Source organism: Bos javanicus, chromosome 7 (assembly GCF_032452875.1).
Source record: "Bos javanicus breed banteng chromosome 7, ARS-OSU_banteng_1.0, whole genome shotgun sequence".
Lineage (NCBI taxonomy): Eukaryota > Metazoa > Chordata > Mammalia > Artiodactyla > Bovidae > Bos > Bos javanicus.
Window position 1 is genome coordinate 7,153,072 of NC_083874.1, and position 19,797 is coordinate 7,172,868.

The following is a 19,797-nucleotide window of genomic DNA, read 5'->3' on the forward strand; positions in this document are numbered from 1 at the left end:
GGGTCTGGAGAGGCTGAGCGGGACCTCAGGGGGAGCTTCTGGGATCTTCAGTCTCAGCTATTCACACACAACAGAGATTCCCTACTGCCTCCCTCTGCCCAGTGTGATGGCAGCTGCTGCTGAGGGCTGAGCTCTCAGTCTTGGGGGATACAGGGCTGGATACAGATGCCCTCGACCCCTTGTGGGTAAAGAAAGCGTCAGAGGGAAGTCAGGAACTGAAGGAGCCCAGAGTAAGAATCCATGGCTGTGCCCTTGGGTAAGGCCAGTTGGAAAGCTGTCCAGAACAAGGGTACTTTGGAGCTGGCTCCTAGGGAGTGGTTTCTCTTGCACAAGGTAAGTGCTCAATGTCTTCTAGCCACACTGGAAAGTCTCACCTTCCTCTCCATCTATCTCTTGATTCCAACTTGTGCTTCCTCCAGCCCAGCATTTCTCATGATGTACTCTGCATAGAAGTTAAATAAGTAGGATGACAATATACAGCTTTGACATATTCCTTTTCCTATTTGGAACCAGTCTGTTGTTCCATGTCCAGTTCTAACTGTTGCTTCCTGACCTGCATACAGGTTTCTCAAGAGGCAGGTCAGGTGGTCTGGTATTCCCATCTCTTGAAGAATTTTCCACAATTTATTGTGATCTGCACAGACAAAGGCTTTGGCATAATCAATAGCAGAAATAGATGTTTTTCTGGAACTCTCTTGCTTTTTCGGTGATCCAGTGGATGTTAGCAATTTGATGTCTGGTTCCTCTGCCTTTTCTAAAACCAGCTTGAACCTCAGGAAGTTCACAGTTCACATATTGCTGAAGCCTGGCTTGGAGAATTTTGAGCATTCCTTTACTAGCGTGTGAGATGAGTACAATTGTGTGGTAGTTTGAGTATTCTTTGGCATTGCCTTTCTTAGGGATTGGAATGAAAATTGACCTTTTCCAGTCCTGTGGCCACTGCTGAGTTTTCCAAATTTGCTGGCATATTGAGTGCAGTGCTTTCACAGCATCAGCTTTCAGGATTTGGAATAGCTCAACTGGAATTCCATCACCTCCACTAGCTTTGTTCAGAGTGATGCTTCTTAAGGCCCATTTGACTTCACATTCCAGGATGTCTGGCTCTAGGTGAGTGATCACACCATCGTGATTATCTGGGTCCTGAAGATCTTTTTTGTAAAGTTCTTCTGTATATACTTGCCACCTCTTCTTAATATCTTCTGCTTCTGTTAGGTCCCTACCATTTCAGTTACCATATGTTATCTCTTTATATTTTCTTTTAGCCTCTCCACACGCTTTGTAATCCACTGGGCTTCCCAGATGGCACTAGCAGGAAAGAATATACTTACCAGTGCAGGAGATGCAAGAGACATGGGTTTGATCCCTGGATAGGAAAGATCCTCTGGAGAAAGAAATGGCAATGCACTCCAGCATCCTTGCCTGAAAAATTCTGATAAAGGAGCCTGGTGGAGACCCCCTGGTCCATGGGGCCACAAGGAGTGGGACACGGCTGAGTGACTGAGCACAGCACACGCAACACATAGTCTTTGAATTACCAATTACTTAAATTTCTAGTATTAAACGGTATAGTGAGACTACTCTGTTTATTAGAAAGCAGAGCATCTAAGCTTACTTCTCACGTGTACCTGATTTGATTCTCATTTCTCAGAGCAGCTGAGATGAGGAAAGACCACTATTCATGTAAACATTTAAAGTTCACAGATGGCCAGCATGAGGCAGGGTGCTCAGGTCTGGTGCACTGGGATGACCCAGAGGGATGGGATGGGGAGGGAGAAGGGAGGGGGGTTCAGGAAGGGGAACACATGTACACCCATGGCTGATTTATGTCAATGTATGGCAAAACCACTACAATATTGTAAAGTAATTAGCCTCCAATTAAAATAAATAAATAAAAATACACTTATTGCTACATTGAACTAGCTGTTACTGTTGCCCTCAAATTGTAGGGCCAATGAGATTAATGGCAAGTTCTGGAAAGGTGTAAGCATCCCTCTTGCTGTTTAAGATAACAAAAAGTATGCACAAAATGTATAATCTTTGATTTTAAGATCTTTTAATCACAAAAATAACAGTTAATCATTGTTTAGCACATCTTACAGAATATTGATAATAAAGTTAGGTAACAAAAATATTGTATCCTAGCCACCAAACTATACTTTAGCTTGTGTAATAATAGAATTTGGGATTAAATGCTGATTTTATCAATGTAACATTAAATGTTTTAGGACCAAAAAAAAAAAAAACAAAAACAAAAAAGAAAGCTGTGGTACATATACACAATGGAATATTACTCAGCTATTAAAAAGAAGGCATTTGAATCCTTTCTAATGAGGTGGATGAAACTGGAGCCTATTATACAGAGTGAAGTAAGTCAGAAAAAAACAAACCACCAATACAGTATATTAATATATATATATATATATATATATATATATATGGAATTTAGAAAGATGGTAATGATGATCCTATATGCAAGACAGCAAAAGAGACAGAGATGTAAAGAACAGGCTTTTGGACTCTGTGGGAGAAGGCGAGGGTGGGGTGATTTGAGAGAATAGCATTGAAACATGTATATTATCATATGTGAAATGGTTTGCCAGTCCAGGTTTGATGCATGAGACAGGGTGCTCAGGGCTGGTGCACTGGGATGACGCAGAGGGGTGGGATGGGAAGGGAGGTGGGAGGGGGGTTCAGGATGGGGAACACATGTACACCTGTGGCGGATTCATGTCAATGTGTGGCAAAAATCACTACAATATTGTGAAGTAATTAGCCTCCAAGTAAAATAAATAAATTAATTTACCTTTGTGCTTGCTGTCTCTTCTTCCTAGAAAGTCCTCTCCCATCTGTGTACCTCACCTGGATCACACCTCTTTACCCTTCAGGTCTCACTTGAGACATCACTCCCATCCAGAAGTGATGTCTTAACAACTGGTCTTTGTTAAGCCACAGACCAGTCTCTGATCTACTGTTAGCTCTCACAGGCTCTTAGGCTTTCCTCATCGCACCTTGGGCCACTCTGTGTTGTCACCTTTGGTTACATGACAGCTTCCCCACTGGGGCATAAGAAGATGAGTGTTGAAAGTTAAAGTGCTAGTGACTCAGTCGTGTCTGACTCTGTGACTCCGTGGACCATAGCACTCCAGGCTCCTCTGTCCATGGGATTTCCCAGGCGAGAATACTGGCATGGGTTGTATTTCCTCCTCCAGATTGGGATCTTCCCAATCCAGGGATCCAACCCTGGTCTCTTGCATTGCAGGTGGATTCTTTGCCATCTGAGTCATCAGGTCAGCTCTGTCCTTGGTTATTGCTGGATACTACTACCGCACAACTGCACTCCTCTCACAGGCTAGTAAAGTAATGCTCAAAATTCTCCAGGCCAGGCTTCAGCAATACGTGAACTGTGAACTTCCTGAGGTTCAAGCTGGTTTTAGAAAAGGCAGAGGAACCAGACATCAAATTGCCAACATTCGCTGGATCATGGAAAAAGCAAGAGAGTTCCAGAAAAACATCTATTTCTGCTTTATTGACTATGCCAAAGCCTTTGTCTGTGTAGATCACAATAAACTGTGGAAAACTCTTCAAGAGATGGGAATACCAGACCACCTGACCTGCCTCTTGAGAAACCTGTATGCAGGTCAGGAAGCAACAGTTAGAACTGGACATGGAACAACAGACTGGTTCCAAATAGGAAAAGGAGTACGTCAAGGCTGTATATTATCACCCTGCTTATTTAACTTCTATGCAGAGTACATCATGAGAAACGCTGGACTGGAAGAAACACAAGCTGGAATCAAGATTGCCGGGAGAAATATCAATCACCTCAGATATGCAGATGACACAACTCTTACGGCAGAGTGAAGAAGAACTAAAAAGCCTCTTGATGAAAGTGAAAGTGGAAAGTGAAAAAGTTGGCTTAAAGCTCAACATTCAGAAAACGAAGATCATGGCATCCAGTCCCATCACTTCATGGAAAATAGATGGGGAAACAGTGGAAACAGTGTCAGACTTTATTTTTTGGGGCTCCAAAATCACTGTAGATGGTGACTGCAGCCATGAAATTAAAAGACGCTTACTCCTTGGAAGGAAAGTTATGACCAACCTACATAGCATATTCAAAAGCAGAGACATTACTTTGCCCACAAAGGTCCGTCTAGTCAAGGCTATGGTTTTTCCAGTGGTCATGTATGGATGTGAGAGTTGGACTGTGAAGAAGGCTGAGCGCCGAAGAATTGATGCTTTTGAGCTGTGGTGTTGGAGAAGACTCTTGAGAGTCCCTTGAACTGCAAGGAGATCCAAGCAGTCCATTCTGATGGAGATCAGCCCTGGGATTTCTTTGGAGGGAATGATGCTGAAGCTGAAACTCCAGTACTTTGGCCACCTCATGCGAAGAGTTGACTCATTGGAAAAGACTCTGATGCTAGGAGGGATTGGGGGCAGGAGGAGAAGGGGGCAACAGAGGATGAGATGGCTGGATGGCATCACTGACCCGATGGACGTGGGTCTGGGTGAACTCCAGGAGTTGGTGATGGACAGGGAAGCCTGGCGTGCTGTGATTCATGGGGTCGCAAAGAGTCAGGCACGACTGAGCGACTGAACTGAACTGAACTGAGTGCCTAAAATGTTTCCACATTAAATACTTATTTAATAAGCTTTTGTGACTATATAAATAACGGCAAGTGCTGTAAGTGTTGCAAAGAAAAGCAAATTCTGACTTTATGTTGGAACTGTTTCTTTGACTTGCTTTTCATTGCCTTTGTTATTATAATCATATGCAATGACCTGCCTCAGTGAATCCTGCCCTATGCCTGACTGTTAAAGTGCCTTTGTTCAGAATCCTGTCCACCTGTAGATGGCAGGAAGGAAGATATTAGCACACCCCTTACCTGAGGCTTGCCATTGTAGGAGATGTTTGCAAGATTAATGGCCTTTTTACTTTGTTTCCTTCCCTCTGCTCATCTCTAATCTATAAAAGAACCTGGCATCCAGACTCCATAGAATGGTTTTAATGACACATTAGTCTGTCATCTTCTTGGTCATTTCAACTGGAGAATTTTGATGGACAAGGAAGAGATCCCCAAGCAATGTTCTGATAGCATTTAAAGCAGAAGGAATAGTTTGAGCAAAGGCATGCAGGTGTGCTGAGCATGGAAGGAGAGAGATTACCAGTGGCTTGAAGGGCCACAAAGAATAATTGCTCTGGCTCCCACAAAGAAGCAGGTAAAAGGTATAGACAGCTAGAAGGTAGAATTAGATCCCTACATGGTTTTTACGGGAAGCATAGGGACTGAAAAGGCCCATCTTGGCCAGCACCATAGTAACCATCTGCATGAGTTGTGTATGAAAGGAGGTCCTAGTAAGGAACACGGAACTAATAAGCCACCACTACCCAGAAGAGTTTGGGAAAGGTCAAAGGGAGACACCATATGTCTGATCATCTCCCAGGAGACTCCTCAATGGCACCCATCTTGGCTGAGCGATATGTGAGCCACCAGGAAGGAGTCTTGAATCGGAATGATTGGCCAAAGACAACCTGGAAACTAGTCCTGGCACCATAAAATCCAAGGCTGTGAGCCATGTGGCAGAGCAGTTTTCCTGGGTTCCCTTACCCTACTGCCCTCTGCCTAGGCGCCCCTTCCCAATAAAGTCTTTGTCAGCATGTAAGTCTCCTCAGACAATTCATTTTTTTTTCTAATTTTATTTTATTTTTAAACTTTACATAATTGTATTAGTTTTGCCAAATATCAAAATGAATCTGCAGACAATTCATTTTTGAGTGTTAGACAAAATTCCACTTTTGGACCCTGGAAGGGATCCCACTTCCTGCAACATGGCCATCCATTTCACCTAAGCTCCAGGTAATACACGTTGTCCTGGATCTAAGAAATTATGGAGAATATGACATGGCTCACATATGTACATTGATATCAGGTTTCCTCAGCTCAACAAAAATCAGAAAGGAGCTGGGAGAGGGCCATACATTCTGTCAACAAAAGAATTGCTGGGGTTCATGAACTCATTCTTCATTGATGTCTCTGGTACCCAGAAGTCAGAGAAGAAAGGAACATATCATACAATCTCAGGGATGGAGAAGAGATAGGTCAGGGGCAGGGGCTCTGCTTCTTCTCGCAGATCCCCTTGTCCAGATGACTGTTCTACAGGAAGTAATCCTAGTGACTATGATGGAGCATCTTGATGCAATCTTCAGATTCTTAGGTGTTGTTTGTTCACAATGTTAACACATCTCTGAAAAGACACAGATAACTGTAGGCAGGAAAAAAAAAATTCCCTTCTTGACTCCAGGATTACAGATATGATTTTGTTCCATCAAAGCAAAATTCTGGTCTCTTTGGTAACTAAGATTCAAAAAGGAATCCTCAACTCATAGCACATCTCAGAGCAGCCAATTTGTCAACCTCACTAGCTCTTCAGAAGAAACTGGGACTCAGAAAGAGGAAGTAACCTGGTGTAGGTCCTGCTGTTTCATCATGCAGTCTGTCATGGTGCCTCCTCTGAATGCCCAGCTTATGGTTGTCTTTCTTCTGGTGTGTGTGGTGCAATCCCCTTAATTGTCTGCAACAGCCTGAAACTAAATCCTGGACCCAGCTTTGTGAAGCTGGACAAGTGACTTGTTTTTGCTGAACTTCAATTTTCCCTTTGGTGAAAGACCAATCTGTAAGGACAGAAAGTCCTGTGCATGTACAATACATAGGATGTATTAGGTCCTTGGTCTGTCAAGTCCAGGGCACCAAGACTCTTTGGGGAGATGTGATAACTTATGAAAACCTCCAGTAAGAGTTGAGTGCTCTCACCGTAGACACACACACACGCATTTTAGACTAGCTCCAGCTGTGTGACCTTGCACATTATGGAATTTACCTAACCTCAGTTTCCTTCGGTGGAACACAGTGGTAAAAATAGGACTGTACCTCATAGTTTGTTGTGAGGATTCAAGGAGTTAATGTGTGAACAATGCCTGACACTTAGGAAATACTCACAGAAGGGGTTCTAGGAGTATGATAACAGGGCATTGTACTCTGTCTTCCTTTCCAGGGGAATATATCTAGCCTTCAACACATCTTGAGGACCAGGCTCTGGAATAGTCACAGGACCACAGAGATGAATTAGGTGCCATTTTTTCTTTTCATACACTCCCACTTTGTCAGAGGACCAGACCCATGAGAATAAAACCACACTAAGGGTGGTGTGCTAGGAGATGTTGAAAAATAATGAAGGAGGGGTATTTTATTGGCAGCATAAGGAATCAGTAGGGGTTCTCCAAGAGAATGAATAAAAAATCAAGCCACCAAGGAGAACTCTGAATAAAAGTAAAAAGGTATGAGAGTGCAGAGTATGGGCTCAAGGAATAAGAGGAGAGGTCTTGAGGGAGATGGGTCCCTAAGCTTCCCTTTCCCTTTCCTCATGTTCAGAGCTGAGAGATAAACCAGATTTAGCCTTTGTGAATGTTTGAGAGAGCTCCTGGCCTTAGATTTCACCTCACTAGCTTCATGAAGCCTTAGTAGAAGACTGGGCTGCATCTCTGCAAACTCATTCTAGGTTTTGAGCATAAGACAGCCTAGTAGCAGCTCTACTCTGGAGTCTGAGCTGCCCTATTACCACAGCATTATTCTGGGAGAATCTACTCAACCTTTGGAATCACTGACTACACCACCTTGCCTCCATAAATCTCGCACATGACTCTTTCTAATTCATCACGGAGCCCACCATACAAAAGTATCCAAATGGTTATTGTTGTTCAGTTGTAAAGTCTTGTCTGACTCTTTAGCAACCCCATGGTAGCTAAACCCTATGAGGCAGCACACCAGCCTCCTCTGTCCTCCACTATCTCCCAGAGTTTGATCAGATTCATGTCCATTGAGTTGGTGATGTTATCCAATCATTTCAGCAGCCCCCTTCTCCTTTTGCCTTCAGTCTTTCCCAGCATCAGGGTACTTTCCAATCAGTTGGCTCTTTGGATCAGGTGGCCAAACTATTAGAGCTTCAGCTTCAGTATCAATCCATCCGATATTCAGGGCTGATTCCTTTAGGATTGACTGGTTTGATCTTCTTGCAGTCCAAGGGACTCTCAAGAGTCTTCTCCAACACCATAATTTGAAAACATCAATTCTTCAGGGCTCAGCCTTCTTTATGGTCTAATTCTCACATCTGTACATGACTACTGAAAAAAAATGTAGCTTTGACTATATGGACCTTTGTTGGCAAAGTGATGTTTCTGCTTTTTAATATGCTGTCTAGGTTTGTCATAGTTTTCCTTCCAAGGAGCAAGTGTCTTTTATTTTTAAAAATTTTTTTAAAAATTTATTTTATTTTTTAACTTTACAATATTATATTGGTTTTGCCATATATCAACATGAATCCACCACAGGTATACACGTGTTCCCCATGCTGAACCCTCTTCCCTCCTCCCTCCCAGTACCATCCCTCTAGGTTGTCCCAGTGCACCAGCCCCAAGCATTCAGTATTGTGCATTGAACCTGGACTGGCAACTCGTTTCATATATGATATTGTACATGTTTCAATGCCATTCTCCCAAATCATCCCACCCTCTCTCTCTCCCAGAGAGTCCAAAAGACTTTACTATACATCAGTGTCTCTTTTGCTGTCTCGTATACAGGGTTATTGTTACCATCTTTCTAAATTCCATATATATGCATTAGTATACTGTATTGGTGTTTTTCTTTTTTCTTAAATTTTATTTTATTTTTAAACTTTACAATATTGTATTAGTTTTGCCAAATATCGAAATGAATTCGCCACAGGTATACCTGTGTTCCCCATCCTGAACCCTCCTCCCTCCTCCCTCCCCATACCCTCCCTCTGGGTCGTCCCAGTGCACCAGCCCCAAGCATCCAGTATCGTGCATCGAACCTGGACTGGCGACTCGTTTCATACATGATATTATACATGTTTCAATGCCATTCTCCCAAATCTCCCCACCCTCTCCCTCTCCTGCAGAGTCCATAAGACTGATCTATACATCAGTGTTTCTTTTGCTGTCTCGTACACAGGGTTATTGTTACCATCTTTCTAAATTCCATATATATGCGTTAGTATACTGTATTGGTGTTTTTCTTTCTGGCTTACTTCACTCTGTATAATAGGCTCCAGGTTCATCCACCTTATTAGAACTGACTCAAATGTATTCTTTTTAATGGCTAATACTCCATTGTGTATATGTACCACTGCTTTCTTATCCATTCTTCTGCTGATGGACATCTAGGTTGCTTCCATGTCCTGGCTATTATAAACAGTGCTGCGATGGACATTGGGGTACATGTGTCTCTTTCAATTCTGGTTTCCTCAGTGTGTATGCCCAGCAGTGGGATTGCTGGATCATAAGGCAGTTCTATTTCCAGTTTTTTAAGGAATCTCCACACTGTTCTCCAGAGTGGCTGTACTAGTTTGCATTCCCACCAACAGTGTAAGAGGGTTCCCTTTTCTCTACTCCCTCTCCAGCATTTACTGCTTGTAGACTTTTGGATTGCAGCCATTCTGATTGGCATGAAATGGTACCTCATAGTGGTTTTGATTTGCATTTCTCTGATAATGAGTGATGTTGAGCATCTTTTCATGTGTTTGTTAGCCATCTGTATGTCTTCTTTGGAGAAATGTCTGTTTAGTTGTTTGACCCATTTTTTGATTGGGTCATTTATTTTTCTGGAATTGAGCTGTAGGTGTTGCTTGTATATTTTTGAGAATAGTTGTTTGTCAGTTGCTTCATTTGCTATTATTTTCTCCTATTCTGAAGGCTGTCTTTCACCTTGCTTATAGTTTCCTTTGTTGTGCAGAAGCTTTTAAGTTGAATTAGGTCCCATTTGTTTATTTTTGCTTTTATTTCCAATATTCTGGGAGGTAGGTCATAGAGGATTCTGCTGTGATGTATGTTGGAGAGTGTTTTGCCTATGTTCTTCTCTAGGAGTTTTATAGTTTCTGGTCTTACATTTAGATCTTTAATCCATTTTGAGTTTATTTTTGTGTATGGTGTTAGAAAGTGTTCTAGTTTCATTCTTTTACAAGTGGTTGACCAGATTTCCCAGCACCACTTGTTAAAGAGATTGTCTTTAACCTATTGTATATTCTTGCCTCCTTTGTCAAAGATAAGGTGTCCATAGGTGCATGGATTTATCTCTGGGCTTTCTATTTTGTTCCATTGATCTATATTTCTGTTTGTGCCAGTACCATACTCTCTTGATGACTGTGGCTTTGTAGTTAGATCCTGAAGTCAGGCAAGTTGATTCTTCTTTCTCAAGATTGCTTTGGCTATTCGAGGTTTTTGTATTTCCATATAAATTATGAAATTATTTGTTCTAGCTCTGTGAAGAATACCATTGGTAGCTTGATAGGGATTGCACTGAATCTATAGATTGCTTTGGGTAGTATACTCATTTTCACTATATTGATTCTTCCAATCCATGAACATGGTATATTTCTCCATCTATTAGTGTCCTCTTTGATTTCTTTCACCAGTGTTTTATAGTTTTTTATATATAGGTCTTTAGTTTTTTTAGGTAGATATATTCCTAAGTATTTTATTCTTTTCATTGCAATGGTGAATGGAATTGTTTCCTTAATTTTTCTTTCTATTTTCTCATTATTGGTGTATAGGAATGCAAGGGATTTCTGTGTGTTGATTTTATATCCTTCAACTTTACTATATTCATTGATTAGTTCTAGTAATTTTCTGGTGGAGTCTTTAGGGTTTTCTATGTAGAGGATCATGTCATCTGCAAACACTGAGGGTTTTACTTCTTCTTTTCCAATTTGGATTCCTTTTATTTCTTTTTCTGCTCTGATTGCTGTGGCCAAAACTTCCAAAACTATGTTGAATAGTAATGGTGAAAGTGGGCACCCTTGTCTTGTTCCTGACTTTAGGGGAAATGCTTTCAATTTTTTTACCATTGAGGATAATGTTTGCTGTGGGTTTGTCATATATAGCTTTTATTATGTTGAGGTATGTTCCTTCTATTCCTGCTTTCCTGAGAGTTTTTATCATAAATGGATGTTGAATTTTGTCAAAGGGTTTCTCTGCATCTATTGAGATAATCATACGGTTTTTATTTTTCAATTTGTTAATGTTGTGTATTACATTGATTGATATGCAGATATTAAAGGATCCTGCATAGGATAGGTGTTAGCTCTTCTCTAAATTTTTGGTAGAATTCAGCTGTGAAGCTGTCTGGACCTGGTCTTTTGTTTGCTGGAAGATTTCTGAATACAATTTCAATTTCTGTGCTTGTGATGGGTATGTTAAGATTTTCTATTTCTTCCTCGTCCAGTTTTGGAAAGTTGTACTTTTCTAAGAATTTGTCCATTTCTTCCACGTTGTCCATTTTATTGGCATGTAATTGCTGATAGTGCAAGTGTTTTTAATTTCATGGCTGCAGTCACCATCTGCAGTGATTTTGGAGCCTAGGAAAATAAAATCTGCTTCCACTTTTTCCCCTTCTATTTCCATACAGTGATAACACTGGATGCCATGACTTTTTTTTTTTTTTTTTTTTTTAATATTGAGTTTCAGGCCAGCTTTTTTCACTGTCTTCTTTCACCCTCATGAAGAGGCTCTTTAGTTCCTCTTCACTTTCTGTCATTAGAGCTGTATTATCTGATGAGGACCCAAATTATTCTGTTTCACCAAGAAGAATGAGGCTCAAAGAAGGGAGTAGAACCAAGAACTGAAACCATATGGGCTCCACCAGTGAGTGTCTGCCCTTCAGTGTCCACTGGGCAGCATGTGGCAGTCAGATAATGGAGTGAAAGTGAAAGTCACTCAGTCATATCCTACTCTTTGTGACCTCATGGAATACAGTCCACGGAATTCTCCAGGCAAGAATACTGGAGTGGGTAGCCTTTCCCTTCTCCAGGGGATCTTCCCAACCCAGGGATCAAACCCTGGTCTCCAGCACTGCAGGTGGATTCTTTACCAGCTGAGCCATAAGGGAAGCCCAAGAATACTGGAGTGGGTAGCCTATCCCTTTTCCAGTGGATTTTCCTGACTCAGGAATCTAACCAGGATCTCCTGCATTGCAAGTTGATTCTTTACTAACTGAGCTACCAGGGAAGCCCAGATAATGGGTTTTTGGCCTCCAATAATGACAGCCACTGCATATGGAGTATCTAATATGTTCATGCTTTATATAACTTTCCATTTTGATTCTAACATATCTGGTTTCATAGGAAAAGCTACTTGTAATAAAGAAGAGTAGTTTGCATTTTATGACTCCCTACCATCTTGAAGAGATTTGATATTGAAGGATATTCCTTTTTAAAGATGATGTTTGGAGAAGGCAATGGCACCCTACTCTAGTACTCTTGCCTGGAAAATCCCATGGAAGGATGAGCCTGGAAGGCTGCAGTCCATAGGGTTGGACACGACTGAGCGACTTCACTTTCACTTTTCACTTTCATGCATTGGAGAGGGAAATGGCAACCCACTCCAGTGTTCTTGCCTTGAGAATCCCAGGGATGGGGGAGCCTCGTGGGCTGCCGACTATGGGGTCGCACAGAGTTGGATACGACTGAAGAGACTTAGCAGCAGCAGCTGTGTGTAGGTTAGGAGAGAAGGAAGGAAGGAGGAGGAAGAGATGGAGATAGAGGGCAATTTTATCTCTGGATGTGAAATAGTCAATAGAAAGAGACTGCCTTAAGAACTACTTAATACATCACTTGTTCTATTCTTAGAATGATTGTGTGTGTGTGTGTGTGTGTGTGTTGAATAGTGCTGTTAGTCAAAGGCTACAAACTTTTAGTTATAAGAAGAGTAAATGCCCAACAGTGTGTCAACAGTCAATGTATTAACTTTAGCATATTATATTCATGCAATATATTTCCCTCTCTGTTCTAGCCAAAAACCAATGGTGAATTGATTGCAGGGAGGCAAAGAAAAGAGAAAAACTGATTTAGGATCCAGTCACCCCCTGTGATTGTAAAGTATTAGGGAGGCACCAGGGTGGACAGGTGCTGTGATGGTAAGGAGTCAAGGATGAAAATAGGGAGGATAAAGGGAGGCAGCAGGTGGCTGAGATGGGAAGGAGGGGATGCAGAAAGGGGAACACAAACAGCTTCATGAGCAGAGAGAGCCAGGATGGGGGCAGACAGGTAAGGCAAGTTGGAGACAAACAGACCTAGCCTGTGGTTCTCCACCAGGGGCGGTTCTCCTCCCCAGGGGACACTGTGCAATACCTGAGATACCTTTGATTGTCATAGTTGGAGATGCTACTGGCATCTAAAGAGTGACAGGGATGCTGCTCAATATCTTCTAATGCCCAGAGCAGCCGCCAACCATAGAAAATGATCAGCCCCTAATGTTCCTGATGCTAAGTTGGAAAACCCTGCTGCAGTGGTACATGTAGACAGGGTTTGTCCACAGGTGGGTTTGACCTCTGAGTTCTGAGAGGGGACTGGCCCCTCTGTGAGTTCTTTTAAGTCCCGGGTCACACTCCTTCTCTGGGGTTGTTCAGTTTAATTGCAGAGGAGCCCCTAAATGTTCTCCTGGTAGATCAATGCCAAGAGATGTCAGTCCACCTCTCTGCCATCCTGAACTCAAACCCATCAGGGTTCTAAGGCTTTTTGTTTTGCTTTAAAAAATTAGGAGACTTTACTTCTTGGAGCAGTTTTAGGTTCACAGAACACTGAGCAGATGGTGCAGAGGATTTCCACATACCCTCTCTCCCCCTAAACTCAGTTTCCCCTGTTATTAACACCCTGCATTAGTAAGTGACTGGGTTACAGTTGCTGAACCAATACTGACACATTATTATTAACTAAAGCCCGCAGTTTACCTTAGGGTTCACTCTTGGTGCTGTTCAACCTATGAGTTTTGACAAAGGGGAAATGTCATATATTCACCATAGTATCATACAGAATTATTTCATCAGCTTAAAAAAAATGGAGTTCCACCTAATGGAATTGGAGTTTCATCCCTTCCTCTCTCCCCCCGAGTCCCTGACAACCACCAGTCTCTTTACTGTCTCCCTTTTCCTAGAATGAACAGAAACCAATCTTAGCTGTGTTCTGTATCCCTGTCATCCCAGAAGGTGTATATTAAGTCTTGGGCCACCTCCCCAGGATGTGGTGAGCTCTTCTCTTCTTATAGTTCCTCTCTTTCTGCCTTCATGACTGTGGATCTTAATTAATAAACAGAGGGAGTCTGTGGATGGTCTGGTATGGTGAAGCTAAAAACTCCCCGGTCCTGGGGAGTAGCTCTAACATTCATTAGCAGCCACCAGTAAGTGATAAGCATAACAGAGAAGTGAGCAGAAGATAGGTTTTGGGGTCATTCAGATGTCGGTTCAGATCCAGGCTCCCCCACTCAGGAGCCATGGTCCCTTGGCAAAGCTATGTATCCTCTGTGGATACAGCTGCCACATCTGTAAAGTGAAAGGTAGTCACACAGTTGTGTCTGACCCTTTGCAATGCCATGGACTATAACCTGCCAGGCTCCTCTGTCCATGGAATTCTCCAGGCAAGAATACTGGTGTGGGTTGTCATTTCCTTCTCCAGGGGATCTTCCCGACCCAGGGATTGAACCCGAGTCTCCTGCATTGCAGGCAGATTCTTTACCAACTGAACCATTTCTGTAAAACAGGGATCAAAGCAGGTGCCTCATAGTATTAGGATAATGGTTTAATAAGACACACATGAGCACAGGTGCCAACATCCCATAAAGAGTAGCTATTCTCAGCAATCACTCAAAATCCAGTGCCAGAGACATTTGAATCTCTAAGACGACACACTATAATGATGGCCATGAAAAAGTCAGAAGCAAGGATTTTAAGACTCACTCAGGAGTTGTTTTGGAAGCACCCAGGAATGAATTACTAGATCTGTTTTGGAAAGAGATATCCAGGAAGGCTACACAGAGAAGGTGACACTTAAGCTGAGTCTTAAAAATGGACAAATGTTGGTCAGTTGGAGAAGGAGAAGAACCTCAATTTGGCAGAAAGAGTGGTTAAGGAATTACAACTGTGCTGTCTAGATCATTGGTTCTCAACTTGGGATGACTTTGCCCCCTTCCCCATGGGGACATTGGCAATGTCTGGAGATAATTTTGGTTGTCACTCCTGAGCGGGGCTACTGGCATCCAGCTGGTGGAGGTCAGGGGTGCTGCTACACACCTTACAGTGCACAGGAGAGCCCCCCGACCCCAAAGCAACGGACGATCTGGCACCAAATATTGAGAAACCTCGCACTAGCTGTTGGAGAGCTTCAGGAAGTTGAGGGCACAGCCCACATGATCCCAGTCTCATGCATTCAGTCTCTTCTTGGAGGCTCTTGTTTCTAATCATTGACCTTGACCCACCCGCTCTGTGATCTCAGAGTATCAGGACTGAGTGGGACTGTTACGGCTACCATCCTGGGGGCATACAGCAGGTGCTGACCCAAAATTGAGGGAAAGATGCACAGGACTCCAAGGAAGGGAGGCTGAGAAACCCTGGAAACCAGGGATGTTTGGGGGAGTCCAGCCTCCATTCACCCAAGTGTCTGGTTCCCCCAGTTTGGTTTGCTCTCAGACCATCAGGGTTTCATTTAGGGCATGAGCCCACTGAATAGAGAGAACATTCATTACATTTTCCTATTTTTTTCATTTTGGTAAAATACACATAACATAAAACTTACCATGTCTCCATTTTATAGCATACAATTCAGTGGCATTTAGTACATTCACAGTATTGTGCGACCACCTCTTGTAACTAGTTTCAGAATCTTCTCAGAACCCACAAAGGAGACCCCATGTCCATTAGCAGTCACTCTCCATTCTCCCCTCCCCACAGCCTCTAGAACCACTGGTATGTTTTAAACTCCTACATAAAGGTTCATAGCAACACTATGTACAAGAGTGCAAAAATGAAAACAATCTAAATGTTCATCAGTGGGCGAATGGGCAGAAAAAAAATCTTGTTTATCCATGTGTGCATGTGTGCTAAGTCACTTCGGTTGTGTCCAGCTCTTTGTGACCCCACAGACTGTAGACTGCCAGGTTCCTCTGTCTATGGGATTCTCCAGGCAAGAATACTGGAGTGGGGTGCCATGCCCTTCTTCATGTTTGTCCATAAAAGGATATTATTTGGCCTTACAAAAGAATGAAGTTTTTATACATGCTGCAACATGGATGAACCTTTAAAACAACATGGTGAGTAAAAGACACCAGATCCCAAAGTCCACATAATGTATGATTGCATTTAGATGACTTGCCTAGAGCAGGCAAATCTATAGACACAAAAAGTAGATTAGTGGTTTACTGCCTTTTAAACTTGACATTCCTAATTTTAAAAGATCATGTAAAAACAGGCAAATTATTTATAAAAAGACATTGAAAGCTCATTAAACTGAAGTTTTACTGAGCACAGACCAGTTACATTTTCTCACTTATCATAGATAGCTCCTATTGTTTTCCAGATCACAGTTCAAGAATAATTCATTTAATTCTCATAATAGCTCTTTGAGCCAGGTGGAGAGAAATGGAGGTGCAAAGAGGTGAAGAAATTGCTCAGTTTCACACAGTGTGGGCAGAGCAGGGATTTGAAGTCTATCAGCCGACTCTCTCATCCATTTGTCAGATGACTATGTTGCATTGCCTCAGAACACATAGATGGTCCTCATGGAATCAGGAAAACAACCACAACATTATTTCTACACAGTGTCTTGCCTCAGGTGCCTTGCACAGATAACTCCAGAGGAAGAATCTGATTGGTGCATGTTAAGTTAAAGAAGCCCACTGGTCCCAAGTGTTGTAGCCATGTGGTAGGGATCTTGTGATTTCTGAAGCTCTGGGAAGAACAGAATTTATCAGAAGGAAGCAGAAGGGCAGAGCAGCGGTGGAAGGAAGCTCTGGTGAAGGAACATTTTGATTTTTGGAGGCAACCTAGAGGGATAGAAAGGTAGCAACTTTGGGGACAGCCAGTCACGGGTTCTGGCATTTTGAAAGCTTTACCATAAACAAGTTTCTTAGACCGTTTCCAATTTTCTCAACAGGTAGTCTCAAGATACTCAAGAGAGTGATCAAAACAGCACCTCCCTCACTACATTGATGAGAAGATTAAATTGTAGGAGGCACAGAGTAGGAACTCAGCCAATGTCACCTGTCATTTATCAGGAGCAGCCCCTGGGGCAGAGCCAGGAGTGATGGAAGCTGATCACCTCCCTCCATCCAGTAGCTGACCTCTCCACATCACATGTCACTTCAGGTACAGCCTCCACGCAGGACGCCAACTTCTCAGCAGTGACTGAATTCATCCTCATCGGCTTCTCCTCCTTCCCCCACCTACAGCTGATGTTCTTCCTGCTGTTCCTGCTTGTGTACCTGTTCGCGCTGCTGGGGAACCTGCTCATCATGGCCACCGTTTGGAGCGAGTGCAGCCTCCACACCCCCATGTACCTCTTCCTGTGCGCCCTCTCCATCTCTGAGATCCTCTACACCTTCGCCATCATCCCGCGCATGCTGGCCGACCTGCTCTCCACCGACCTCTCCATCTCCTTTGTGGCCTGTGCCAGCCAGATGTTCTCCTTCACGCCCGGCTTCACCCACTCCTTCCTGCTCACCGTCATGGGCTACGACCGCTACGTGGCCATCTGCCACCCCCTGCGCTACAACGTGCTCATGAGCCCCCGAGGCTGCGCCTGCCTGGTTGTCTGGTCCTGGACTGGAGGCTTAGTCGTTGGGCTAGTGGTGACATCTTCCATTTTCCAACTCACTTTCTGTGGGTCTAATGAGATTCGCTATTTTGGCTGCCATGTGCTGCCTCTCTTCAAGTTGGCCTGTGGGGACAACGTCTCTACTGTGGCCAAGGGCGTGGGCCTGGTGTGTATCGCCACCCTGCTGGGCTGCTGTCTCCTCATCCTGCACTCTTACGCCTTCATCGTTGCCACCATCTTGAGGATCCCTTCAGCCGAGGGCCGGCACAAAGCCTTCTCCACGTGTGCGTGCCACCTCACCATGGTGGTCGTGCACTATGGTTTTGCCTCTGTCATCTACCTCAAGCCCAAGGGTCCCCAGTCTCTGGAAGGAGACACGCTGATGGGCATCACCTACACGGCCCTCACTCCCTTCCTGAGCCCCATCATTTTCAGTCTCAGGAACAAGGAGCTGAAGGAAGCCATGAAGAAGACCTTCCTCAGCAAACTCTAGCCAGAAAAATAATGTGATTATCTGGGAGGACTTCCTTGGAACTGACCAAACTGGATTACCTGATGCTACCATCAGAGATGGCACCTGTAAGCATGTAATAACCTGTGTTTGTCTGATGCTTTATGGTTTACAGGGACATTTGTAGGCTATATCTATGTGTTTGCAAAAATGGTTAAACAGTGTCATGCATATATGCAGGGTGGAAAGATGTATGAGATGATAATACACAGAAAGTCAGATTCATTGATTTCTTATCTGTTTCAGAGCACTTTGTCAGGTACCATTAAACTTGGAATTTGTTCTCCTGTGAGAAAGCAGGGTGGTGTAATTACTCCCATCACCATAAACCCATAGTGCCAAGAGAAATGGAAGATGTCAGGTCTCCACCATCTTGTAGGCAGCAACAGGTAGCTACATCACAAGTGTTTTGAGACTGCTACTGCTACTGCTACTAAGTCACTTCAGTCGTGGCCGACTCTGTGCGACCCCATAGATGGCAACCCACCAGGCTCCCCCATCCCTGGGATTCTCCAGGCAAGAACACTGGAGTGGGTTGCCATTTCCTGCTCCAATGCATGAAAGTGAAAAGTGAAAGTGAAATCGCTCAGTCGTGTCCGACTCTTCTCGACCCCATGGACTGCAGCCTACCAGGCTCCTCTATCCATGGGATTTTCCAGGCAAGAGTACTGGAGTGGGGTGCCATTGCCTTCTCCGATTTTGAGACTATGGCAGACTAAACCAGATTACAGCAGAGGAAAGCGAAGCAGTCTAAATTTGAGCGTTGGTGATCTGTGCAGTTGCAGTTGGCAATGATAATATGCAGGTGGCACTAGTGGTAAAGAATCCACCTGCAATTCAGGAGACACAAGATACTCAGGTTCCATGGATCCCTAGGTGGGGAAGATCCCCGGAGGAGGAAATGGCAACCACTCCAGCATTCTAGCCTGGAAAATTTCATGGACAGAGGAGCCTGGCAGTCTATAGTCAATGGAGGGTTGCAAAGAGTTGGACATGATGACTGAGCATCAACCACCACCAATGTGTAGATTCAGAAAAAGTTGAGGAAATCTCCATGTTTCAAGTGTGAATCTCAAGCAGCTGCAGAGAGACAGAGAAGTCTGTATAATTAGTTCAAGGGAAAAAGTCCCATCATGAGAAATTGCCTGCCGTGGTAAGAGTGTGAAGTGGCACAGCCACCAGGGGGAACTCTTTGTTGACTCACAATAGTGAGTGCAGAGCCCAAAATGAAGGTATGTCTCGTGGTCACATCAGTTTAAATATTCCCATTTGCACTAAGGGGGATTTAAGGTTACTCTTGAGAGTCCCTTGGACAGCAAGGAGATGAAACCAGTCAATCCTAAAGGAAAATCAATCCTAAATATTCATTGGAAGGAATGATGCTGAAGCTTGAAGCTCCAATACTTTCACCACGTGATGCAAAGAGCTGACTCACTGAAAAATACTCTGATGCTGGGAAAAATTGAAGGCCAAAGGAGAAGGGGGTAACAGAGGATGAGATGGTTAGATAGCATCACTGACTCAATGGACATCAATTTGAGAAAACTCCAGGAGACGGTGGAAGACAGAGGAGCCTGGTGTGCTGCAGTCCATAGGGTCACAAAGAATTGGACACGACTTAGCGAGTGAACAAC

At 43.5% G+C, this 19,797-nt stretch overlaps 1 protein-coding gene across 1 annotated transcript; it reads left to right on the forward strand.

Moving 5' to 3' along the window:
• The first annotated feature begins 240 nt into the window (after positions 1 to 240).
• Positions 241 to 18,145, forward strand: LOC133251779 (olfactory receptor 10H1-like). The gene is made up of 2 exons (XM_061424570.1): positions 241 to 333; positions 17,150 to 18,145. The coding sequence occupies exons 1-2, from the start codon at positions 241 to 243 to the stop codon at positions 18,143 to 18,145; spliced, it is 1,089 nt and encodes a 362-aa protein (XP_061280554.1).
• Positions 18,146 to 19,797: the final 1,652 nt, after the last annotated feature.

Bases quoted from the DNA above. Each gene is read 5' to 3' on its own strand.
- LOC133251779 (XM_061424570.1), top strand. From the start codon at position 241: ATGGCTGTGCCCTTGGGTAAGGCCAGTTGGAAAGCTGTCCAGAACAAG. The intron at 334-17,149 runs GTAAGTGCTCAA...GAGTGATGGAAG, and splicing joins AGTGGTTTCTCTTGCACAAG to CTGATCACCTCCCTCCATCC.